Raw genomic sequence first — 19,674 nt, 5'->3', positions numbered from 1 at the left:
CAGTCTTGACCCTAAGAGAACGGTAAATGATGGCATGGCTGCGACACTGGCAGACTGGCCTCCCAGCGTTTACTCTGCAGGAAGTTCAGGTCACTGTCTTGAGTATGACCTTTCATTTTCAGTCAGCTTCGGATCTTATACCTCAGTGGTGCATACCAGCAGCTTCCAATGTAGAAGGTCACACGACAAGGAATTAACCTCAAAGACTGATTAAAATGTTACCGTAGAATATACTAGTGCCCTTTGCAGTTTATGACATTTGTGTCAATTAACCTTCTAAAAGACAAATATATTTTTAAAAGGCATTTGCAAGCAAAATAATATTTTATTGAAAATTCAGAAGTTACAGTACTTCTTAAGACATTTTTTCATATTATAAAGAAAAATAAGTTAAAAGAAATATAATTGACTCAAGTGCACTGATATGTAGTTTTCACTCAAACAACATCATTTCAAGAAACAAAACTCCACAGCTTAATTTATTCACGGTACAAGCATGTGTTTTCCTATTTGTTATCATGAAAACTCTAAAGGAATCATTTTCAGGGTGCTCTTTCAACACACATCTGTCTGGATCCAATTTAAATGGCGAATTTATGTTAATATATAACACAGACTACTGGAATGTATATATGTGGATACATCAGAACTAGGTAACCTTGATATATAATTTTAAGAATGAGAGTGATTTGTCATTTCATTTTATCCTAGGGCAATAAATAACATTTCTAAAGCATGTTTTCTTATCTCCTAGGTCAGAACCAATAACTTTGAGAATGGTGTTTAGCCTAGAGAGCACCAGTGGCATAAATAAGATTATGGTTAACCATACTGCCGAAGTGTTAGTTATTACAGTCAGCTGTTTAATGTTAGGAAGTATCTTGTTATACCTTTTAGATCAAAGTCTCTCAAATTGTTTTATGAAGGGGAGCTAAGTGAGGCAAAAAGATTAAAATACTCATTTTTGTTTTTACCAAGTTACTTTCTCAACAGAAAATATTCACTGAGCCACTGGTATCAGTTAAATAATTTTATTTACTACTTCTATTAGCTCTGTTATGTATCTTCTCCATTTCAAATGAAGAAATGAGGGGCTACACATTATTAGCAAACAAATGCACTTCTCAGCTGCTGTTCTGACCTCTCTGGCATGTCAGTCCCAGAGGAGATGTCACAGGTAAGCTACAGTAAAGCATGTCCACAGCTGGACATGTCACTGATGTAGAACTTCAATTAATATCCCAATTAATATCTGTATAGCACTTTACAGTAGGGAGCTTTTCTACAACTACTACAAAAATAATGAAATTAGGCCACATTAGCACATGCATATTGCATAAAACACTTAGAAAAATGTCAAGTGCATCACACAGACAAGAGGCAGAAATCATTTCAACAGAGAATCCAGAGGACAGGATTAAAACATAACGTGGCATTTGCTAACATAGTATGTTTTTCATTTGGTAACACTATACAAATTGGTCTTTAAGAAAAACTAGGTCTTGTTTCTTCACTTGTGGAGAAACCATGCCATTCGGGGAAAAGCAGATCCTTTGATAAAAAAGAAAGAAAGATCTGAGAGCCAGTGTTTTGATAAGCTGACTCTGAAACTGGAGAAACCCTTTTGGCTGAAAAGGAACAGAGGTGACTGCCTTAGCTCTGAGGTTTTCAGAGGTGAATCAAGTTTTCCTTTCTCTTCCCCATTCCAGTAGTAGAGGTCATAAGACACCTGGTTGGCTTTCCAAAGGTGTTTTACTGTGGTGGCAGATGAAATGCTGAAGTCATTTTAGCCAGAATGCAATGGACCAAAGATACTGGATAAAAAATCTGCCAGGTGCGATCACTCTCATTTTTTCAGGTCCCCAAATAAAATCAATAGCTGGTTTGATCAAAGTATCTTCTCTAATAACATTCAGAAAATGTTATGACTCATTAAAAATAATTTTCAGAGGAAAAATATTGCCTGATTTTTTTTTTTGCAAATGAAATAAATCATCAAAACTCCTTATATAGAGTGCATTTACATCTACAGAGTGTTTCTTGTAAAGAAATAAAACTATTCTCCCCCTCTTTCTTTCCTCATTTCAACTTGACTCTGAAAATATACTCAACATTTGTTCACTGAAATTAAAATTTATACACTGCTATGATCAACCATTTGATACTTCACGAAAGTTGATAAATTTCATAAAGAAAATAAACAAAGGCAAAACTACAAAAATAAAATTTCACACAGACTAGAAATATTATGAGACAGCTGACAAAAAATCTAATAGTGCTTTGTATTAAATAATAGTTTTCAAGTCACTTTATACCAAGTTACATATCTTAAAAAAAATACCTAATTTACTCTTATATTCAAGATTATATAACATTAGCTTCAATGGCAATTACTTTTCCTACAATTTCTTCCACATTTTCCCAGCATGACTAAAGGTTCAACATAACAGATCTGACATAAAAGTGTCATAAAAATTATTGGTGATTCTTGATGCAAATGTTTTTTTTAAAAGTTTTGATGCTGATGAATTTGTACCAAAACAAAGTTTCTGATATACCTTTAGGATTATGCTCGACTCTATGATGTAAGCAAAAAATACTTGAACTGACATTTACATACAAAAATAGAGAATATATACACTGCAGCGACCTTGGTGATATCTTTCACCAACCCGACTAAAAAATTCAGTGAGTTTTAAATCTTTTTTTAAATCAAGATTCTCAATTTTAAATTTAACGATTTTCATCTTCCATGCTCACTGAGATTCTTTGTTTTGGTTAATAACTGGGCTTAAAAAACATGGAGGAATAGAATAGAATGTACTTCTCTGGAAGAAGCCTGGAGCTCTCAGGATTTAACAGTTTATTATTGTCTCAATTTTCCCTAGGCTTGATTCTGTTATTTTGCCCATGTGGAGCAATAGAAGGCTCTGATGAGGAAGGCCATGAGGCCAGAAAGAGGGCACAGGTCCTGCATCATGCCAGGTACCTGTTTTTTTGTCATTAGGAAAGATGGTACCTACAAACCTAGAAAGGAAGAAACAGTAAGGACAGCTAAAGCCACACACAGGACAGCTGGGCACCATCCACCTGCCAGAAGCTGACCAGCAAGGTGTCTCTACTGGTTCATTAAAGTGCTGCTTCTGCCCCACGGCTGCGCTGCAGGCTTTTCAGAGCTGTCTTCTCAGGTCACATGCACTTGGCAAACATCATATTAAACCGACTTAACACTAAAGTTGAACTGAACATAATTTATTCTTTTTCTAGGATGTGATGTGAAAGATAAAAAATCCTGGACCAGGAATCCAAAGATCAGGTTCTCTCAATCTCAAGCTGAGTGGTCTCAATCAAGTTAACTTTAACCATCCTGGGTATCTATTTCCACAGGTAAAAAAAAAAAAACAAGGGAATTTGTACTCCACAACTTTTTAAAGTCTCTTTCAAATCTGGTTGAAACGCCAAGTCAGACTCTTGCACAGGCCCTCTTGATTTTCATTATGAAGATCAGCTAAAAACAGTTCTGTTTGGGGGATTTTCTGATGCTTACCTCATGGCTAATGAGGGTTTTCTAAACTTCCAAAGGGTAACATAAGTATCTGGCTCTCTAATAAAAACACAATTGAGATATTTCTATACTAACATGAAGTATACTTTGAAATTCATTAGGGTGGTAAGACTTTAGTTACCTATACCTTCTTTAATTCTCTCAATGCTGAAACCCTGTTCTCTCCTCAACCAGGTGACAAAAGAATAGCATGGAGGTAAAAGACTGAATCTTGGTTGAATCATGACTGAAAGACAAGTAATAGAGTATTTCTTTAATTGTTTAACATTTTAATTGTTTCAATTTTCAAAACTAAAATTTTTGAAATTGCTGCTAATACTTAAAACCAAGAAATATGCTGTAGCTTATCAGTACTGCCAACGTGTCCTAGTGGTTCTTAAATCATTTCCAAACTGGAGACTCATACCTCTGCTCCTACTATTTCAAACCCGATGTAAAGCACGTCGAATTCAAATTTAAAGAGGGACCGTGTGGAGTGCTAGTGATAGCTTTGGGAGAAGGATAAATAATTTCTTCAACAGTTACATATGTCCCTAATAAGAAACCAACAACTCCAGTGAACACGATGGAAATGTTCTTCAGGACCATCCATATACTGTAGTTTTCCTTAGAGAACGTGAGAATTTCAACCAGGGGCGGCAGGATCAGGGCCAGCGTGCTGCTGCTCACAGCTCCCACGAAGGAGATCACAATGTCTAAACGAGGAATGAGGATCGCGCCGGCACCTAGAAAATTGAAAATACAAATTTTCCTTATGTAAATATCTAATACCTATGTAAATACTCACTGCAGATACTTTCAATACATTAAAATTAACTGATGCAAGTAGGCACTACGAGCCTATTGCTTGCGGAAGCATCTGTCACGTTTTGTTCTGAGCTAAAAAGAAAAGAAAGAAAGAAACCAAAACACTGAGTGATGTTTCTCAGACTTTGACTTATCAACAGGGTTTCTTACATAAAAGACTTTTGATTTTTGCTATGAAGTTTTGGGTAAAGAATGCATTTTCATTATTCTGCCATACAGCTCATTCTACAAAGCACAAAATCTGGGCTGGTATGGTATAAAAAAATGGTTAAATCAAAGAGAAGAGGTAACTATTTCTTACAGTAGAATTCCAATTAATAAAAATGGAAGAAACCATGGGGAAAAAACCATTATTAAGTAAACACCACAGTAATAACCGTTGCAGGAAAAGTCAATGAAGGATCCTAAAATTAATGGGCAAAGGCTCAGATGACAAAGAATTTGCCTGCAATGCAGGAGACTTGGGTTGGATCCCTGGGTCAGAAAATTCCCTGGAGAAGGAAATGGCAACTCACTCCAGTATTCCTGCTTGGAAAATCTGATGGATGGAGAAACCTGGCAGGCTACAGTCCATGGGTTTGCAGAGTCAGACACGACTGAGCGACTAACACTTTACACTATTTTTTTTTAGCACTAACTGTATAACAACAGGAAATACCTCTATTAAAAACTCATTAATTATAAAGGAAAAAACAGTACCTTTGGAGACACCTGACAGACACCACCTTAACCAAGTGATCAAAGTTAACTTCAGCAGTCATAAGCCGTAATGTGATGTACTGAGAAGTGCAAAGCATCAACTGTGGAATTCTTGTTAAAGATGCTTAACTTCAACCTAATCATAAGAAAGCATCACACAAGTCTACACTGAAGGAAATTCTACAAAATTACTGACACTTCAAAGATGTCAAGGTAAATAAAGACAAAAAAAAATAACTGTCAAGACTGGGGAAGACTAGTAGACTTGACAACTAAATTCAAGTGGGAAATTGAATTGGTTCCTGGATCAGAAAAAGGGTAACAGTGGAAAAAAACTGGTGAAATCAAAATGAGGTCTACAGATGAGTTCGCAGCATTTTATCGATGTTAATTTCCTGGCCTTAACAGTTGTATTGTGGTATGTAATCTGTTAACATTAGAAGAAACAGAGTAAAGGGTTTATGGTAATTCTACTTTCTTGTACAGCTTTTCTAAGCTATTTCAAAATGAAAAGTCAAAAAAAAAAAAATCTGCACCATTATTATCAGCAGGATTTTATGCCAAGCTATTGACAAGTTTTCTGCAAGTTTTGATCCAGCACTTTTTTGATCTCATCTTTATCTTACCAAAAGGTATCAACAGAAGGTTTGCAAAAACTGAGGCATAGTCTTTCTCTGAATTGTCCTTAAGTGGTTCAGTGAATGGTTTGTGAAGGGTTGGAGCTGCCACCAGAGATAACAGCTAAGTTTGCTGGCACGAAGCTGTGACAGCTCCACCACTGCCGCAGCCAAGGACGGCTGCAACCACAGCGCCAGCTCTGAGGACTCTGATTGTGTATGTGTTGGTGTTCCTTTCCTTATCTTCAAAAGCTATCAGTTTTCTCACTAATCTTTGTCACCCTTCTATTTCTAACTTTACTTTCCTTTGCTTTTCTTTTTCCTGCGTGTTTGTCTCTTACTGAACTTTCTGTGTGTGGGGTGTGTGTGTATATATAATTTAACTCATGCTCTTTGTAATTAAGTTTCGAGTTTCTGGTCTACTGGTTTCTTTACTTCTTAACTGTTAGTTTATGGTTTCTCCCTCCCCATATTCTCTTTGTGGCTCTCAATGTTTTCCAGGAGGATGTGGCATTAATTTGGAACCACCACATTTCTTAGAACCACACACTACTACTTACCACTTTTTATTTAATTATTATGAAAGCTAAAATCCTAAAAAAGTTATTTTGAAATCATAAACATAGCTGCACTTCTACAAGACTGAAGTACAATAAATCTTCCTAAGTAAAATAATTGAATGTGAAGTTGGAACTCTAAACTAGAAATACTTTATAAAGTGAATCCTTGTTTAATGGATGTGCGCTATATCATTTTAACATTTCTCTCAAAGAAAGTATAAAGCATAACTCTCAATCACAACAGAATGTTTAAAAATCCATTGGCTTTTATCCATTTTGTGATAAAATACTTATAGTAGATGGCAGTATTTAAAAGTACAACCAGACCAACATGACTACCACCTTGTCATCTAAAGAGCCTTTCATTTTGGAGTCTATTTTTTGTTATTAATGTTTTCCAATAGGCCAAGTTGTTATGAGTAAATCAAGTGAAGTGTTGTTGGAAAAGCATCTGGAGAAACACTATAGTATTTTAGAATTTATTCATTCAGACTAAAATTCCATTTACCAAATGCTTCTAAATCATGAAATTTATCAATTAGATAAAATCATTCTTTAAATGTTATATAACCAATATATATTTGCTAGTAAAAATGGCTTGAAATGTTATTTGATAATGTACTAACATTCTCTACTAAGAGAAGAAAGTGAAATATATATACTTCAGGCAACTCTGACATAGAAGAACTCAAAAATCACAAAAATAGTAAGTCAAAGAATAGCTTGGATAAGGATAGTTTATTCACTACAAATTACAAATATTCACTACAGGATTACTATAAATATGCTGCCCTTTGTCATTTACAGACAGTTATTATGAATATATCTAGTAAGTACTAATTAATCTTATTCAGTATTTCCAAAAACTATATTATAGAGGAAAAGAATGTATCCTTAAGGTACAAAGTTGCCTCTGACATGGAAAAAAAAAAGCAATGGCAAAAAAGGTCCATTTTCTTGCATCCTAATGGTAAAAGCAGATATAGCAGAGAAAAAAATAAAATGCTTGATATTATAACATCAACAACACTCTAGCATGTAAATCTTTTTTAAAACTTATTTATTTTTAGTTTTGGTTGCGCTGGGTCTTCATTACCGCACACAGGCTTTCTCTAGTTGCAGCACGCAAACCTAAACTGCACGAACAGTGAATGATCCTCTCCATACACCTACTGACTCTAAGACAGAGTACTAGGGCACAAATGGTACTTATTTTTAGCTACTGTGACAACTAACTTAAATGACTCTGGGACGTCCTCTTAGTATTCTACAAACTACCAAAGATATATGCTTTATGTAGTCATAGTTTACTAAAAGAAGAAAGCATAGTCTCAAATCCAAGGGCTTTTCAAATTAGAAACAGTGAAAGGATCAACGAATTGGACAATAACAGAAATAAGTAGTATTTAACATATTTTGCAGGCTCAATTCAAACACGGGATCAAAATACTGGTTTGAAATCAAAATTTAGCAGCTTTTTCTACAGGCCTGCCTTTAAAATAAAAGGCATTTATTGCAGTCCAAGTGGCCTCTGGCCAGTTGCTAGTCACTCTTCTCTCTTACCTGTGTAATGCCTACCTAGTAAGGGTCTACAGGGAACATGCAGGAAGAGCCTGACCCATCCTTTCAAGCTTTTGATTCCATGAAGAAGATGCTGTGAAACGGCGATTCAACACTAAACTGAGACCTGGACATAACTAATACAACCCAAGCTGATGGTTGTATTAGTTACAACCATACTTTGCAGATCTGTCCTGCAGACGTGGACTCAGCACCTGGAACGGACTATGGGGCCTGAAACGCGCAAACCCAGCTGGGCCTCCACTCCCCCTGCTGCTGCTGCACAGCCTGCTCTACGGACAGGACAAGGTTCCGCCAGCTCTCCACACGCCCATCAGTAAAGAGTCCACCCTAGGACATTTGCAAGTGCTTTGGATAACGGATACAAAACAGGTCTGTCATGAAAATCAGTTGACTTTAACTTGGAAGGACGTGCCAAAGATTTAAATGAAGGTCAATGTCCAATGATGTGTCTCAATGAAGTAGAAGGGCATATGACACGGCCTGTGTTCTCTGTCCAAAGCATGCTGTAAATATAGCCCTCACATTTGGTTAAACGGGCTTCTCTATTTTTAACTAAAAGAAAGAAGCGACAAAGAAAAGGCTGCAACTCTCGGTGCTATGTACTCAGCCCTTGAGGAAAAGCCCTGGCTTGTGGGAATAAATTCCTGGTGGCAGAGGTGCAGTCTGGTCTGGACCACAGCAGACAGGGAGCTCAACATAACAGTAGCCAATGTGCAGAAGTGGGTGAAGTTATTAAAATTCAGTAGCTAACCTTAAAAGGAGACATGCATTCAGAATAGAACTGCCTCACATCTCCTGATAAAAGGACTTTGCCTGAAATACGTCTTTTTATTTAGTACAGCTGTCAAAATGTCAATAAAAGTAATGTGTAAAGAATATTCTAAAACGTTTTAAAATAACTTTTTTCCTCCTGGGTGTTTCATTAGTCATTGGAGTATGGGTTTAATGACTTCATTCCTCAATGTGATTTCCCTTATTAGTTGACATATTTCATTTAAATAATTGCTTCGAAAAGTATGTCTTATCTATTTTATCTACTTTGCCCAGCTTTGCTGTTTCTTTGAACAAAATATAACACACCCAATTCTTTAAATCTAGGCATAAGCTCTACCCCAAGGTGCTCAATGAAATTTACAGAGTTGCCCAGAATTTCTAGTTCTACCATTCTCTAACTTTGAATGGGCCAAGATAGTTACTCAAATCTTCTCTAGAATTTCCAAAGCTGCTTGTCCCCCAATCACCAGTCACCTCGTCCTTGGTATCATCCTAGGCAATCCCGTCAGACATTGGTGTGGCAATCATCTTTCTCTTTGCAATTATAATAAAAGTGGTGACAAAATGATAGTATTAACAGCAACTTCTAACCACTTTGTTCATATTTTTAAATGTCTTATCTTCACTTCATTGTTGAGAAAAGAAGGGCTCAGAGAAGACCCAGCAAGGAAGTGGGAGACCTGAGTTTTGAACCATCAGGTCACCATGACAGTGCTACACCAAACTAAAGGCCCCTCTCTGTGAGTCTCCATGATTAATTCTACCTTGTGGGGCATTTTATAATAGGAAACAATAAGAAGAGATTATACACACTCCTTCAAATAATAAGTAAAATAAGCCACTGAAATTGTTTAAGACCAAAACAGAACAAAACCCATTTGTACAGGTAATCATGGAAAGCTGAACTGTTAAATATATAAAAGTTAGCAGATATAAAAAACTTCAGGAAAACTAGAAAGCCAAAGCAAAATGTTATCAATGATATAAAGAATCACTTATGCATCTGATTTAAATATACTTATATTTCAATCATGAGTGATATTATTTTGAAAATAATAATTCAGTTACTTGTTTTACGTGTGATAGGATCTGATTTATGATTTTCTTCTATATCAGTAGAATAACAGAATTTTAAACCAAAATGTATCCAGTTAGGTGAACAAAATTATTTCAAAAATATAAAAAATATACTTTAAGTAGTTTCATTAGAAGAAATTCAATAATAAAAATCATTATGATATAAGTGTGCAGTGATACTTACAAGTAATAGTAACCAAGAAGGACCTTATTGCAAATTCATAGATTTGCTTCCATTTAGCATGAAATCTGGATGTGATCACAGGGATAATTATCTCTGCTGGAACATAGAACTGAATTGAATAGGTCACAAAGATGCCGAAGGAATACAGAATTTTCACTGATTGATATAACCTGTTAAAAATTTTCAAAATTTAGTCATTCTTTTATTGCCAGCTTTACCAATATTTAACTAACCAATGAAATTATAAGACATTTAAAGTCTACAGCATGATGATTTGATATACATTGTGAAAGAATTCCCACAAACGGAATTAATTAACAAACACATCCATCACCTCATGTATTTGTCTGTTTTTTTCTGTTTTGGTGAGAACACCGATTCTGCTCTCAGCACACTTCAATCATACAATACAGTAATATCAACCAAGTCACCACATTTTACATTAGATGCTCAGACCTTATTCATCTTTTAACCGAAAGCCTGTATCGTTTTACCAAACTCTTCTCTTTTCCCCCCTCTACCAGCCCCTGGCAAACACCAATCTATTCTCTGTTTATCTAAGTCATAATAAAAATAAAAGAAATAAAATGAAAATAACCAAAATAAAAAGAAAGTTAGATTCATATTAAGACAAAGTGCGTGAGCAAAAACGAGACAACATGCATGAACCTGGCGGGCATTATGCTAGGTGAATACACCAGGGAGAAAAAGACAGGTACTGCAAGATATCACTAACATGTCAAGATTATAAACAGTTTTCCTAAACAGCTGCCAAACAAGAAAGAATTCAATTAAATCTCCTTCTATAATGTATTCATCCTAGGAGTGAAGAAGAAGGAAGAAAGCTGAGTAGAAACAGATCTGAAAATATTACAAACGGCAAAATTAAGGAAAGAAGAGGGCCTTAGGGCTAGGAACAACACAAACTCACTATTAAAAAGACCTCAAGATATATTTCTCACCTTGATGTTTAAAGTTTAAACATAAATGGTCAAGCTATTGAAATGTACAAAATAACCAAAAGACTCCTGCTTCATATACTTTGATACATAATTGTGGAGAACTGAATATTCTTATCAGTTTATTATTACAGTCCTTTTTTCTAATTACCTTTTAACTTACAAGTTTTTAAAATATGATTAACAATATATCTAAAAATATATCATTATGCATATAGGTATAATAACTTTTCTATTGGTATAGAACAAATTACATAGGTTAAGAATCTGGTTATTATTAACACCACTCAGTAACATTAATTATATGTAATTACTATCATTTGATGTTACCCAGAGTAAAAACGGGAAATAAAATCATCACTATCTTTTTAGAAGCTGGCATATTTGTTAAGGATCCATCAAAGAGTAATACAGAAATCAGAGTGTTAAAGAGAAGCAATACAGTCTTTTAAAATCAACTATTCCGTTTTTATTTTTGTTTCAAGAACCCCTTAATTTCTACATTTCATATTAAAATTTCAAGTACTCTATTTTTCTATACTCAACTTTCCTACATGTATATCAACCTTTGTTCTCATTTTGGTTTTAAGCATGTATCTGTGGTGATTGTCCATATGTACTAATCTTGGCCATATAAACTAACAGTTTCAGAAATGAAGAGGAAACTGTCTCTCAAAAGGATAAAAAACTTGATTAAAGTGATAGGGATTTGTCTTGAGGATATACAACAACATAAAACTTTTATTTTTCATTTTTTTTCATTGAAGGATAATTGCTTTACAGATTTCTTTTTTGCTTTCTGTTAAGTATCACCATGAATCAGCCATAGGTATACATACATCCCCTCCCTCTTGAATCTCCCTCCCATCTCTCTCTCTATCCCACCCCTCTAGTTTGATACAGAGCCCTGTTTGAGTTCCCTGAGACACACAGCAAATTCCCGTTGGCTGTCTATTTTACATACAGTAATGTAAGTTTCCGTGTTACTCTCTCCGTACATCTCACCCTCTCCTCCCCTCTCCCAGGTCCGTAAGTCTGTTCTCTATGTCTGTTTCTCCACTGCTGCCTTGCAAATAAATTCACTGGTACCATCTTTCTAGATTCCATATACATGTGCTACTGCTGCTGCTGCTAAGTCACTTCAGTTGTGTCCGACTCTGTGCGACCCCACAGACGGCAGTCCACCAGGCTCCCCCATCCCTGGGATTCTCCAGGCAAGAACACTGGAGTGGGGTGCCATTGCCTTCTCCATACATGTGCTAGTATATGATAGAGTGGGGTGCCATTGCCTTCTCCATACATGTGCTAGTATATGATATTTATCTTTCTCTTTCTGACTTACTTCACTCTGTATAATAGGCTCTAGGTTCATCCACCTTAATAGAACTGACTCAAATGTGTTCCTTTTTATGGCTAGGCAATATTCCATTGTGTGTATGTACCACAACTTCTTTATCTATTCATCTGTCGATGGACATCTAGGTTGCTTCCATGTTCTAACTATTGTACACAGTGCTGCAATGAACACTGGGGTACACGTGTCTTTTTCAATTTTGGTTTCCTCAGGGTATATGCTTAGGAGTGGGAATGCTTGGTCATATGGTGGTTTTATTCCTAGTTTTTTAAGGAATCTCCATACCATCTTCCGTAGAGGCTTATTAACTTACATTCTCCTCAACAGTGCAAAAATATTCCCTTTTCTCCACACCTTCTCCAGCATTTATAGTTTGTAGACTTTTTGATGATGGCCATTCTGACCCGTGTGAGGTGATACCTCATTGTAGTTTTGATCTGCATTTCTCTAATAATGAGCGATGTTGAGCATCTTTTCATGTGTTTGTTGGCCATTTCTATGTCTTTTTTGGAGAAATGTCTGTTTAGGTCTTTTCCCCATTTTTTGACTGAGTTGTTTGTTTTTCTGGTATTGAGTTGTATGAGCTGCTTGTATATTTTGGAAATTAATTCTTTGTCAGTTGTTTCATTTGCTATTATTTTCTCCCATTCTGAGGGCTGTCTTTTCACCTTGTTTATATTTTCCTATGCTGTGAAAAAGCTTTTAAGTTTAATCAGGTCCCACTTGTTTACTTTTGTTTTTATTTCTGTTACTCTGGGAGGTAGGTCATAGAGGGTCTGGCTATGATTTATGTCATTGAGTGTTCTGCCTATGTTTTCCTCTACGAGTTTTATAGTTTCTGGTTTTACATTTACAACTTTAATCCATTTTGAGTTTATCTTTGTGTATGGTACTTAGAAGTGTTCTAATTTCATTCTTTTACATGTAGCTGTCCAGTTTTCCCAGCACCACTTATTGAAGAGGCTGTCTTTGCCCCATTGCATATTCTTGCCTCCTTTGTCAAAAATAAGGTACCCACAGGTGCATGGGTTTATTTCTGGGCTTTCTATCTCATTCCATTGGTCTATATTTCTGTTTTTGTGCCAGTACTATACTGTCTTGATGACTGTGGCTTTGTAGTATAATCTGAAGTCAGGAAGGTTGATTCCTCCAGCTCCATTCTTCTTTCTCAAGACTGCTTTGTATATTCAGGGTCTTTTGTGTTTCCACATGAATTGTGAAATCTTTTGTTCTAGTTCTGTGAAAAATGCCATTGGTAATTTGATAAGGATTGAACCTGTAGATTGCATTTGGCAGTATAGTCATTTTCACAATATTGATTCCTCCTATCCAGGAACATGGAATATCTGTTTATCTTTGATTTCTTTCATTAGTATCTTATAATTCTCTGTGTACAGTTCTTTTGTCCCCTTAGGTAAGTTCATTCCTAGATATTTTATTCTTTATGTTGCAATGGTGAATGGATGGGATTGATTCCTTAATTTCTCTTTCTGATTTTTCATTGTTAGTATATAGAAATGCAAGCAATTTCTGTGAATTGATTTTGTATCCTGCAATTTTGCTAAATTTACGGATTAGCTGTAGCAATTTTATGATAGTATCTTTAGGGTTTTCTATGTCATCTGCAAACAGTGAGAGCCTTTTCTTTTCTGATCTGGATTCCTTTTATTTTTTTTCTTTTCTGATTGCTGTAGCTAGGATTTCCAGAACCATGTTGAGTAACAGTGGTGAAAGTGGGCACGTTTGTCTTGTTCCTGATCTTAGGGGGAATGCTTTCAGTTTTACACCATTGAGAATAATGTTTGCTGTAGGCTTATCATATATGGCCTTTACTATGTTGAGGTACGTTCCTTCCATGCCCATTTTTTGAAAAGTTTTAATCATAAATGGGCGCTGAATTTTGTCAAAGGATTTTTCTGCATTTATTGAGATTATCATATGGCTTTTATCTTTCAATTTGTTAATCTGGTATGTCACATTGATTTGCGTATAGTGAAGAATCCTTGCATCCCTGAAATAAACCCAACTTGATCACAGTGTATAAGCTTTTTAACCTGTCTTCAACAACATAAAACAACTTTTAAATAACAAATGGAACAACTTAAAAGGTATTTTAAAACTCAGTGTCAAAGTTCTTGAAAGTTAGAACATAGGTTCTATTCTCTGTATAACCACTCATGCACTTAGGAGGGGATAGACACTTATTAAATATTAGTTAAATTAATATTAATGATAAAAATGGGTGTGAATAGTAATTCTTGAAACTACATTTAATCAATATCACAAATAACAATACTTGAAAAATAAGATGACTCTTGCTTGAAAACAAAATCGGTTATACTGATAGCTAAGAAATGTAATATCTTGGTAAAGACCAGAAATAAATATATATTTTTTAAATAACTAGTTTGCAGTCAATATATAGAATCAGATGATAGGGGAGAAAAACAACTAAATGTTCCAGTGAAAACACAAGTTTTGAAAACATTAGAGTTCAAAAATGACAAAGTTTCCCTTCTTTTCCCCATATTGGCTAATAAATCAACACTTAACCTAAACTTATCTATACAGATATGAATACTTATTTTTTTAAGTTAATCTGGGAAATAAGGGGCTGACTGATTCTCTCGAGGTTGAAAACAGAAGCTATTCTTGGAAATAATCTAACAATTCACTTTCCCTCTTGGACTTTTCATGATCCTCAAGAATCTCAAGTGTTCAGCTCTGTCAAGAAGTCTTTTTGAAAAACAGCTACAGTCCAGATCAAGAACCTCACCCCATTCTAAGCTAAAAATAACTAAACAGGACAACTAACTATTTATTTAGTGATGCCATGGTTGGATATGGTATTACTGACTCGATGGACTGAGTTTGAGCACGCTCCAGGAGATGGGGAAGGACAGGGAAGCCTGGCGTGCTGCAGTCCATGGGGCCACAAAGAGTCAGACACGACCGAGCGGCTGAACAAGTGTTACCCAGTATTCACCACTAGACTGGATGCTTTAAACCGCGGGATGTTTGAGGAGCGTTCCCCAGAATGTAAGCAATATGAAGAGGACCTTCTCTGCTCGCTGCTGCATCTCTAATGCTTGGGAAAAGCTCCAAGTACATAAAACGCATACAGCAAGTATCCGCTAGATGACAGATGAATTTGATAGACGCCCTTCTTTTTTAACTTAATAATATTTTACTGTGATGAAAAAAGAAGACAGGCAGAAGAAAGGAAAGGCAGAGGTCATTTCAGCCAGGATTCCTAGATATAGGCAACTTTAATATTAGAAGAATATCATTAAGAATTTCTGAGGGTGAGAATGGAATAAAGAGTTCAGAATATACAAATCTTCTTTATCCTGTTTCCTTATATTTCTCTACATCTTTATTTCCTGTGTCTCTTGGTGAGTCCATTCTTGCCTAAATATTTTCATCTTAGGTAACAAATTCCTCAGAGGTCAACTCCCAGATTTCTTGGAAGGATCAATTAAGACAGCTTGATTATCTGCCACTATTTTTCAGCTCTATTTCCCAGAATATTCAACCTCCTATTTCCTATATGCTATAAACAGGAATTCAGGCCTAAGATTCTTTTCTGTTTTGGGGGAATGTGAAGTCCCAGTTCATTTATCTAAATAAATTAAAATATCTACCCCACATCTACCCTGTTCTTACATGCTTCTCTCCTGTTTGAATTTTCCCTATCCAACGTGTGCTTCAAAAGGATTCCGAGAGATGGAAGAAGTCACTTCACTGCTTCTCAATGTCTGTTTCTCTGAAAACTTAACATACCCTTGATATCTCTTACAAGAAGAACGTCTGCTATTTGCGTTACTCTAGTGGACATCCTGGAAAAACACTGCCAAAACACCATTCAATTAAGACCAGCAGTTACAGGGGAAACACTTTTATACCCAGAATACTACTTAACGAACACTTACGAAGTGCTGAACAATGTGCATCACAAACCCAGAAATGCAGGTATCTGCCTGCAGGTGCCCATGGTTTAGCTCAGAACCCTGAATTCACTTGATTGCTTAGTCGCTCAGTTGTGTCTGACTCTGTGAGGCTCCTTGGACTGTAGCCTGCCAGGCTCCAAGAACACTGGAATCGGTTGCCATTTCCTCCTCCAAGGATCTTTCCGACCCAAGGATCGAACCCACATCTCCTGTGTCTTCTGCACTGCAAGAGGTTCTTTAACCCCTGAGCGATCGGGGAAGCCCAATTTACTTTATTATCATCTTTAAAATATACCCTTTACTTCAAAAGCTAAACGCACTACCTTAAACAATATCACTCATAACTAGTTTTAAAAGACGATGCCTCACTAAGATTGAAGGTAATAAGTAATTAATAACATGGAGTCACTCTAATCCATACTTGCTTTATTCTGGGACTGCTCTCTAATTCAACCTTTTCTTGTAGGGATACCCCACATGCGAAGACTTGACTCACTGGAAAAGACTCTGATGCTGGGAGGGATTGGGGGCAGGAGAAGGGGACGACGGAGAATGAGATGGCTGGATGGCATCACCGACTCAATGGACATGAGTTTGAGTGAACTCCGGGAGTCGGTGATGGACAGGGAGGCCTGGCGTGCTGTGATTCATGGGGTCACAAAGAGTCGGACACGACTGAGCGACTGAAGTGAACTGAACTGAACCCCACATGAACTCTGAGACTTTAAGTCAACATGGCATCAAAAGCCCTTTACAGTTTCTCATGGCTGGTAGCTGGATTCCCTAGGCTCCTGTGACAGTCATTGGCTTTCATATCTGAGGCAGGAATTAGGTGGGCTCCTGCTTACATTTGTTAGGACCAAAAAAAGAAAAAAAGAAAAGGGCTTCAGGCTGGACACTCTACAGCTAGCCTGCTGTTTGCATTTCCGGAGACAGGATATGGGGGGGCTCCAGATTATGTATTTACAACCAGCCTTCTCTTTGCACTTTGAAATAGAAATGACAACAGAAACAGGGAAAACAGCCAGGCTATGTCTTCTGTGGACACCTTAAGGTAACAGTCATGGCAGAAACAGGGAGGGCTAAACCCTGTTTGCGTAAAGGATCAAGAGGTCTTATCTTCCCCATCCTTGGGGCAAGGGAGACATTGAATATGTGCAGGAAAGCTCCTCGGGGTCAAAGGAGGGGCACCCCCATAGTATGTGATGCCAAGGCTGCCTTATAGTCCTCTGGGTTGGAATCCACACCAGAAAATGGATTCCGGCCCAGGACTGGCGGGCTACAGTCCACAGTGTTGCACATGCCTATGGGGAAGGGTCCTAGGGTAGGTCAGGTGTGGAAAAAGAAACCAGATAATTGGCCCAAAGAAAACAAAGACCCAGAAGAACAGCCCTGTATGAATGCCTTAACAGCCTCTTTGCAATGCTCCTCCACGCTAAGGGGGACACCCCACCCCTTCCCTCTGGGTGTGCATCTCTGCCTCACTTCTATCTCAGCTACACAAACTTTCTCCATTCGGCCCTCCTACTTGCAATTGTGTTGTGTGTCTAATAATAAACTTTGTATCTCTTTTCACAGTTTTTGCCTCCTTGAGGAATGCACTTCAATCGGGGCAAGAGGTTCTAGCCTCTAACTCTTGTTGATCTAGTGGCTAGTTTCATCCAGGCTCAGTTCAGTTCAGTTCAGTTCAGTCACTCAGTTCTGTCTGACTCTCTGCGACCCCATGAATCACAGCACGCCAGGCCTCCCTGTCCATCACCTCATCCCATTTCTGGGCAGGGAACTAAGATCTCGCTTCACATCAGCGCTCACTGCTGTCTCTCCAAGATCAATACCCAGCCAATAAAGAGTACACTACAAATGGCAACCCACTCCAGTATTCTTGCCTGGAGAATCCCAGGGATGGGGGAGCCTGGTGGGCTGCCGTCTATGGGGTCGCACAGAGTCGGACACGACTGAAGTGACTTAGCAGCAGCACACATTCTCTAAACTGCTCGGCCTACTGCCTGAAGCACAAGAAGGGGAAGGAAAAGGGGACTCATACATAACAATTCAAGATAGGAATCTCTGAGATAACCCCATGATTATCCTAGTCCAAACTTCTCATTTTGGAAGATTATCATTATAAAAGACAACCGCCTTCTCTCCAGTATTCCTCAGCCATGGCTAGTATTTTAACTGTCCTGGTTGCAGAGAACTCGCTTCCCAATGCAGAAGATGTAAGAGACGGGATGGGGTGGGGGTGGGGGGGCTTGATCACTAGGTTGGGAAGATCCCCTGGAGAAGGGTATGACAACACACTCCAGTATTCTTTCCACGGACAGAGAAGCCTGGTGGGCTATAGTCCATTGGGTCGCTAGGAGTCGGACATGACTGAAGCAAGTGAGCACACACGCACAGCTGCAGACCATAAAGACTGTAGGCCACAAAAGGCATGTCTGCACAAGAAGGTGTTACTCAACAGCAGTTCTCTAAAGGGGAGTATCTTGACTTGCTTTCCTGTTTTGTACAGATTTTTGCTTCCGAGGATACATGGCTCCCCCTTCTAAATAAAAAGCAGGTGTCTAACCAGGCTTTCCTGAACAGAAACTATGATCTTGTCGACTAAAAAAATAGTCACAACATGAAAGTGGAGGGTTGTTTTATTTGATAGTCTGTTTTTAATTAAGGCTTATAATGAGTTCCTTTCTAACTGGGGAGCCACAGCAATTAGGGAACAAGTCTAAGGTGGGAAGTGGGTGCAGAAAAAGGGAAGGATTAATTAGAGACACTGCAGGGACAGTACCACCCCCTCGAGGTTTAGCTGTGAAAACCAAAAGCATGCCCTCCACCTCCATGTCCACTGCTACTTCGCCAGGTTCCTAGCTCCCTGGGGAGAGGAGCGTCTTAACTTGATGCGCAGGCACTCCCATCTCGGTATCTTCCTCCTTAAGACTTTCTTTCCCCACCTACATCTTATACTACTTGTCAACTTTACTTATAAATTTGCTTTTAGGATTTAGTCTAAACATTACTTCAAGTGGAGAAATGTATGATTCTGTTTTCTAGACACTGTACTATCTTTGAAAGAGAAACTAAACTACCATAATTCTTAGCCTTGATCCTCTTATATTAAGCTGTTTGTCTATACTCCATACTAAACTATTACAAAAAAGAAAAAAGGAACACTTTTGAAGGAAACAAAATTATAATATCAACTATAAAACAGGTTAATGAAATAAATGCAAAACAGTCACGTCTTGTTTGTATTCAGGTCTCCACCTTGAAACAAATGTATAACACTGAAATGGTTCCATCTTGGAATGCCTTCCTAAATATATCATAGCTAAAGCAAACCTGTAATTAAAAAAAAAGATAAACACACGGCATATGCGAGACTTGTGCAACTGGAAACTACGCTAGGGACTTTCTCCCTATCATAAACAGTTCCCTACACACACTTATTCTAACAACATTTTGGCCTCCAATGAGGACCCAGGGTTCACATGACTACTGAATAGCAATCAAACTCTCATCAGGAAGCCAGTCAAAATATTTAAGGTTT

At 37.4% G+C, this 19,674-nt stretch overlaps 1 protein-coding gene across 2 annotated transcripts in view; it reads right to left on the bottom strand.

Moving 5' to 3' along the window:
* Positions 1-305: 305 nt before the first annotated feature.
* The window catches only part of LOC148773941 (neutral amino acid uniporter 4-like), a 32,541-nt gene continuing 13,172 nt past the window's right edge, over positions 306-19,674 (bottom strand). For both annotated transcript variants that reach the window (XM_088832478.1, XM_088832479.1), the window contains 2 exons: positions 9,868-10,037; positions 306-4,290 (listed from right to left, as the gene is read on the bottom strand). In XM_088832478.1, coding sequence (XP_088688604.1) covers positions 3,983-4,290; positions 9,868-10,037 — 478 coding nt within the window. In that variant the 3' untranslated portion in view covers positions 306-3,982. The remainder of the gene's footprint in view (positions 4,291-9,867; positions 10,038-19,674) is intronic.

The sequence above is a fragment of the Moschus berezovskii genome, chromosome 25 (assembly GCF_049115385.1).
Source record: "Moschus berezovskii isolate FMDL1 chromosome 25, NW_MosBer_1.0, whole genome shotgun sequence".
Taxonomy (NCBI): Eukaryota; Metazoa; Chordata; class Mammalia; order Artiodactyla; family Moschidae; genus Moschus; species Moschus berezovskii.
The sequence above is the reverse complement of the archived record's forward strand: the minus strand, read 5'-3'. Positions and strand labels throughout refer to the sequence as shown.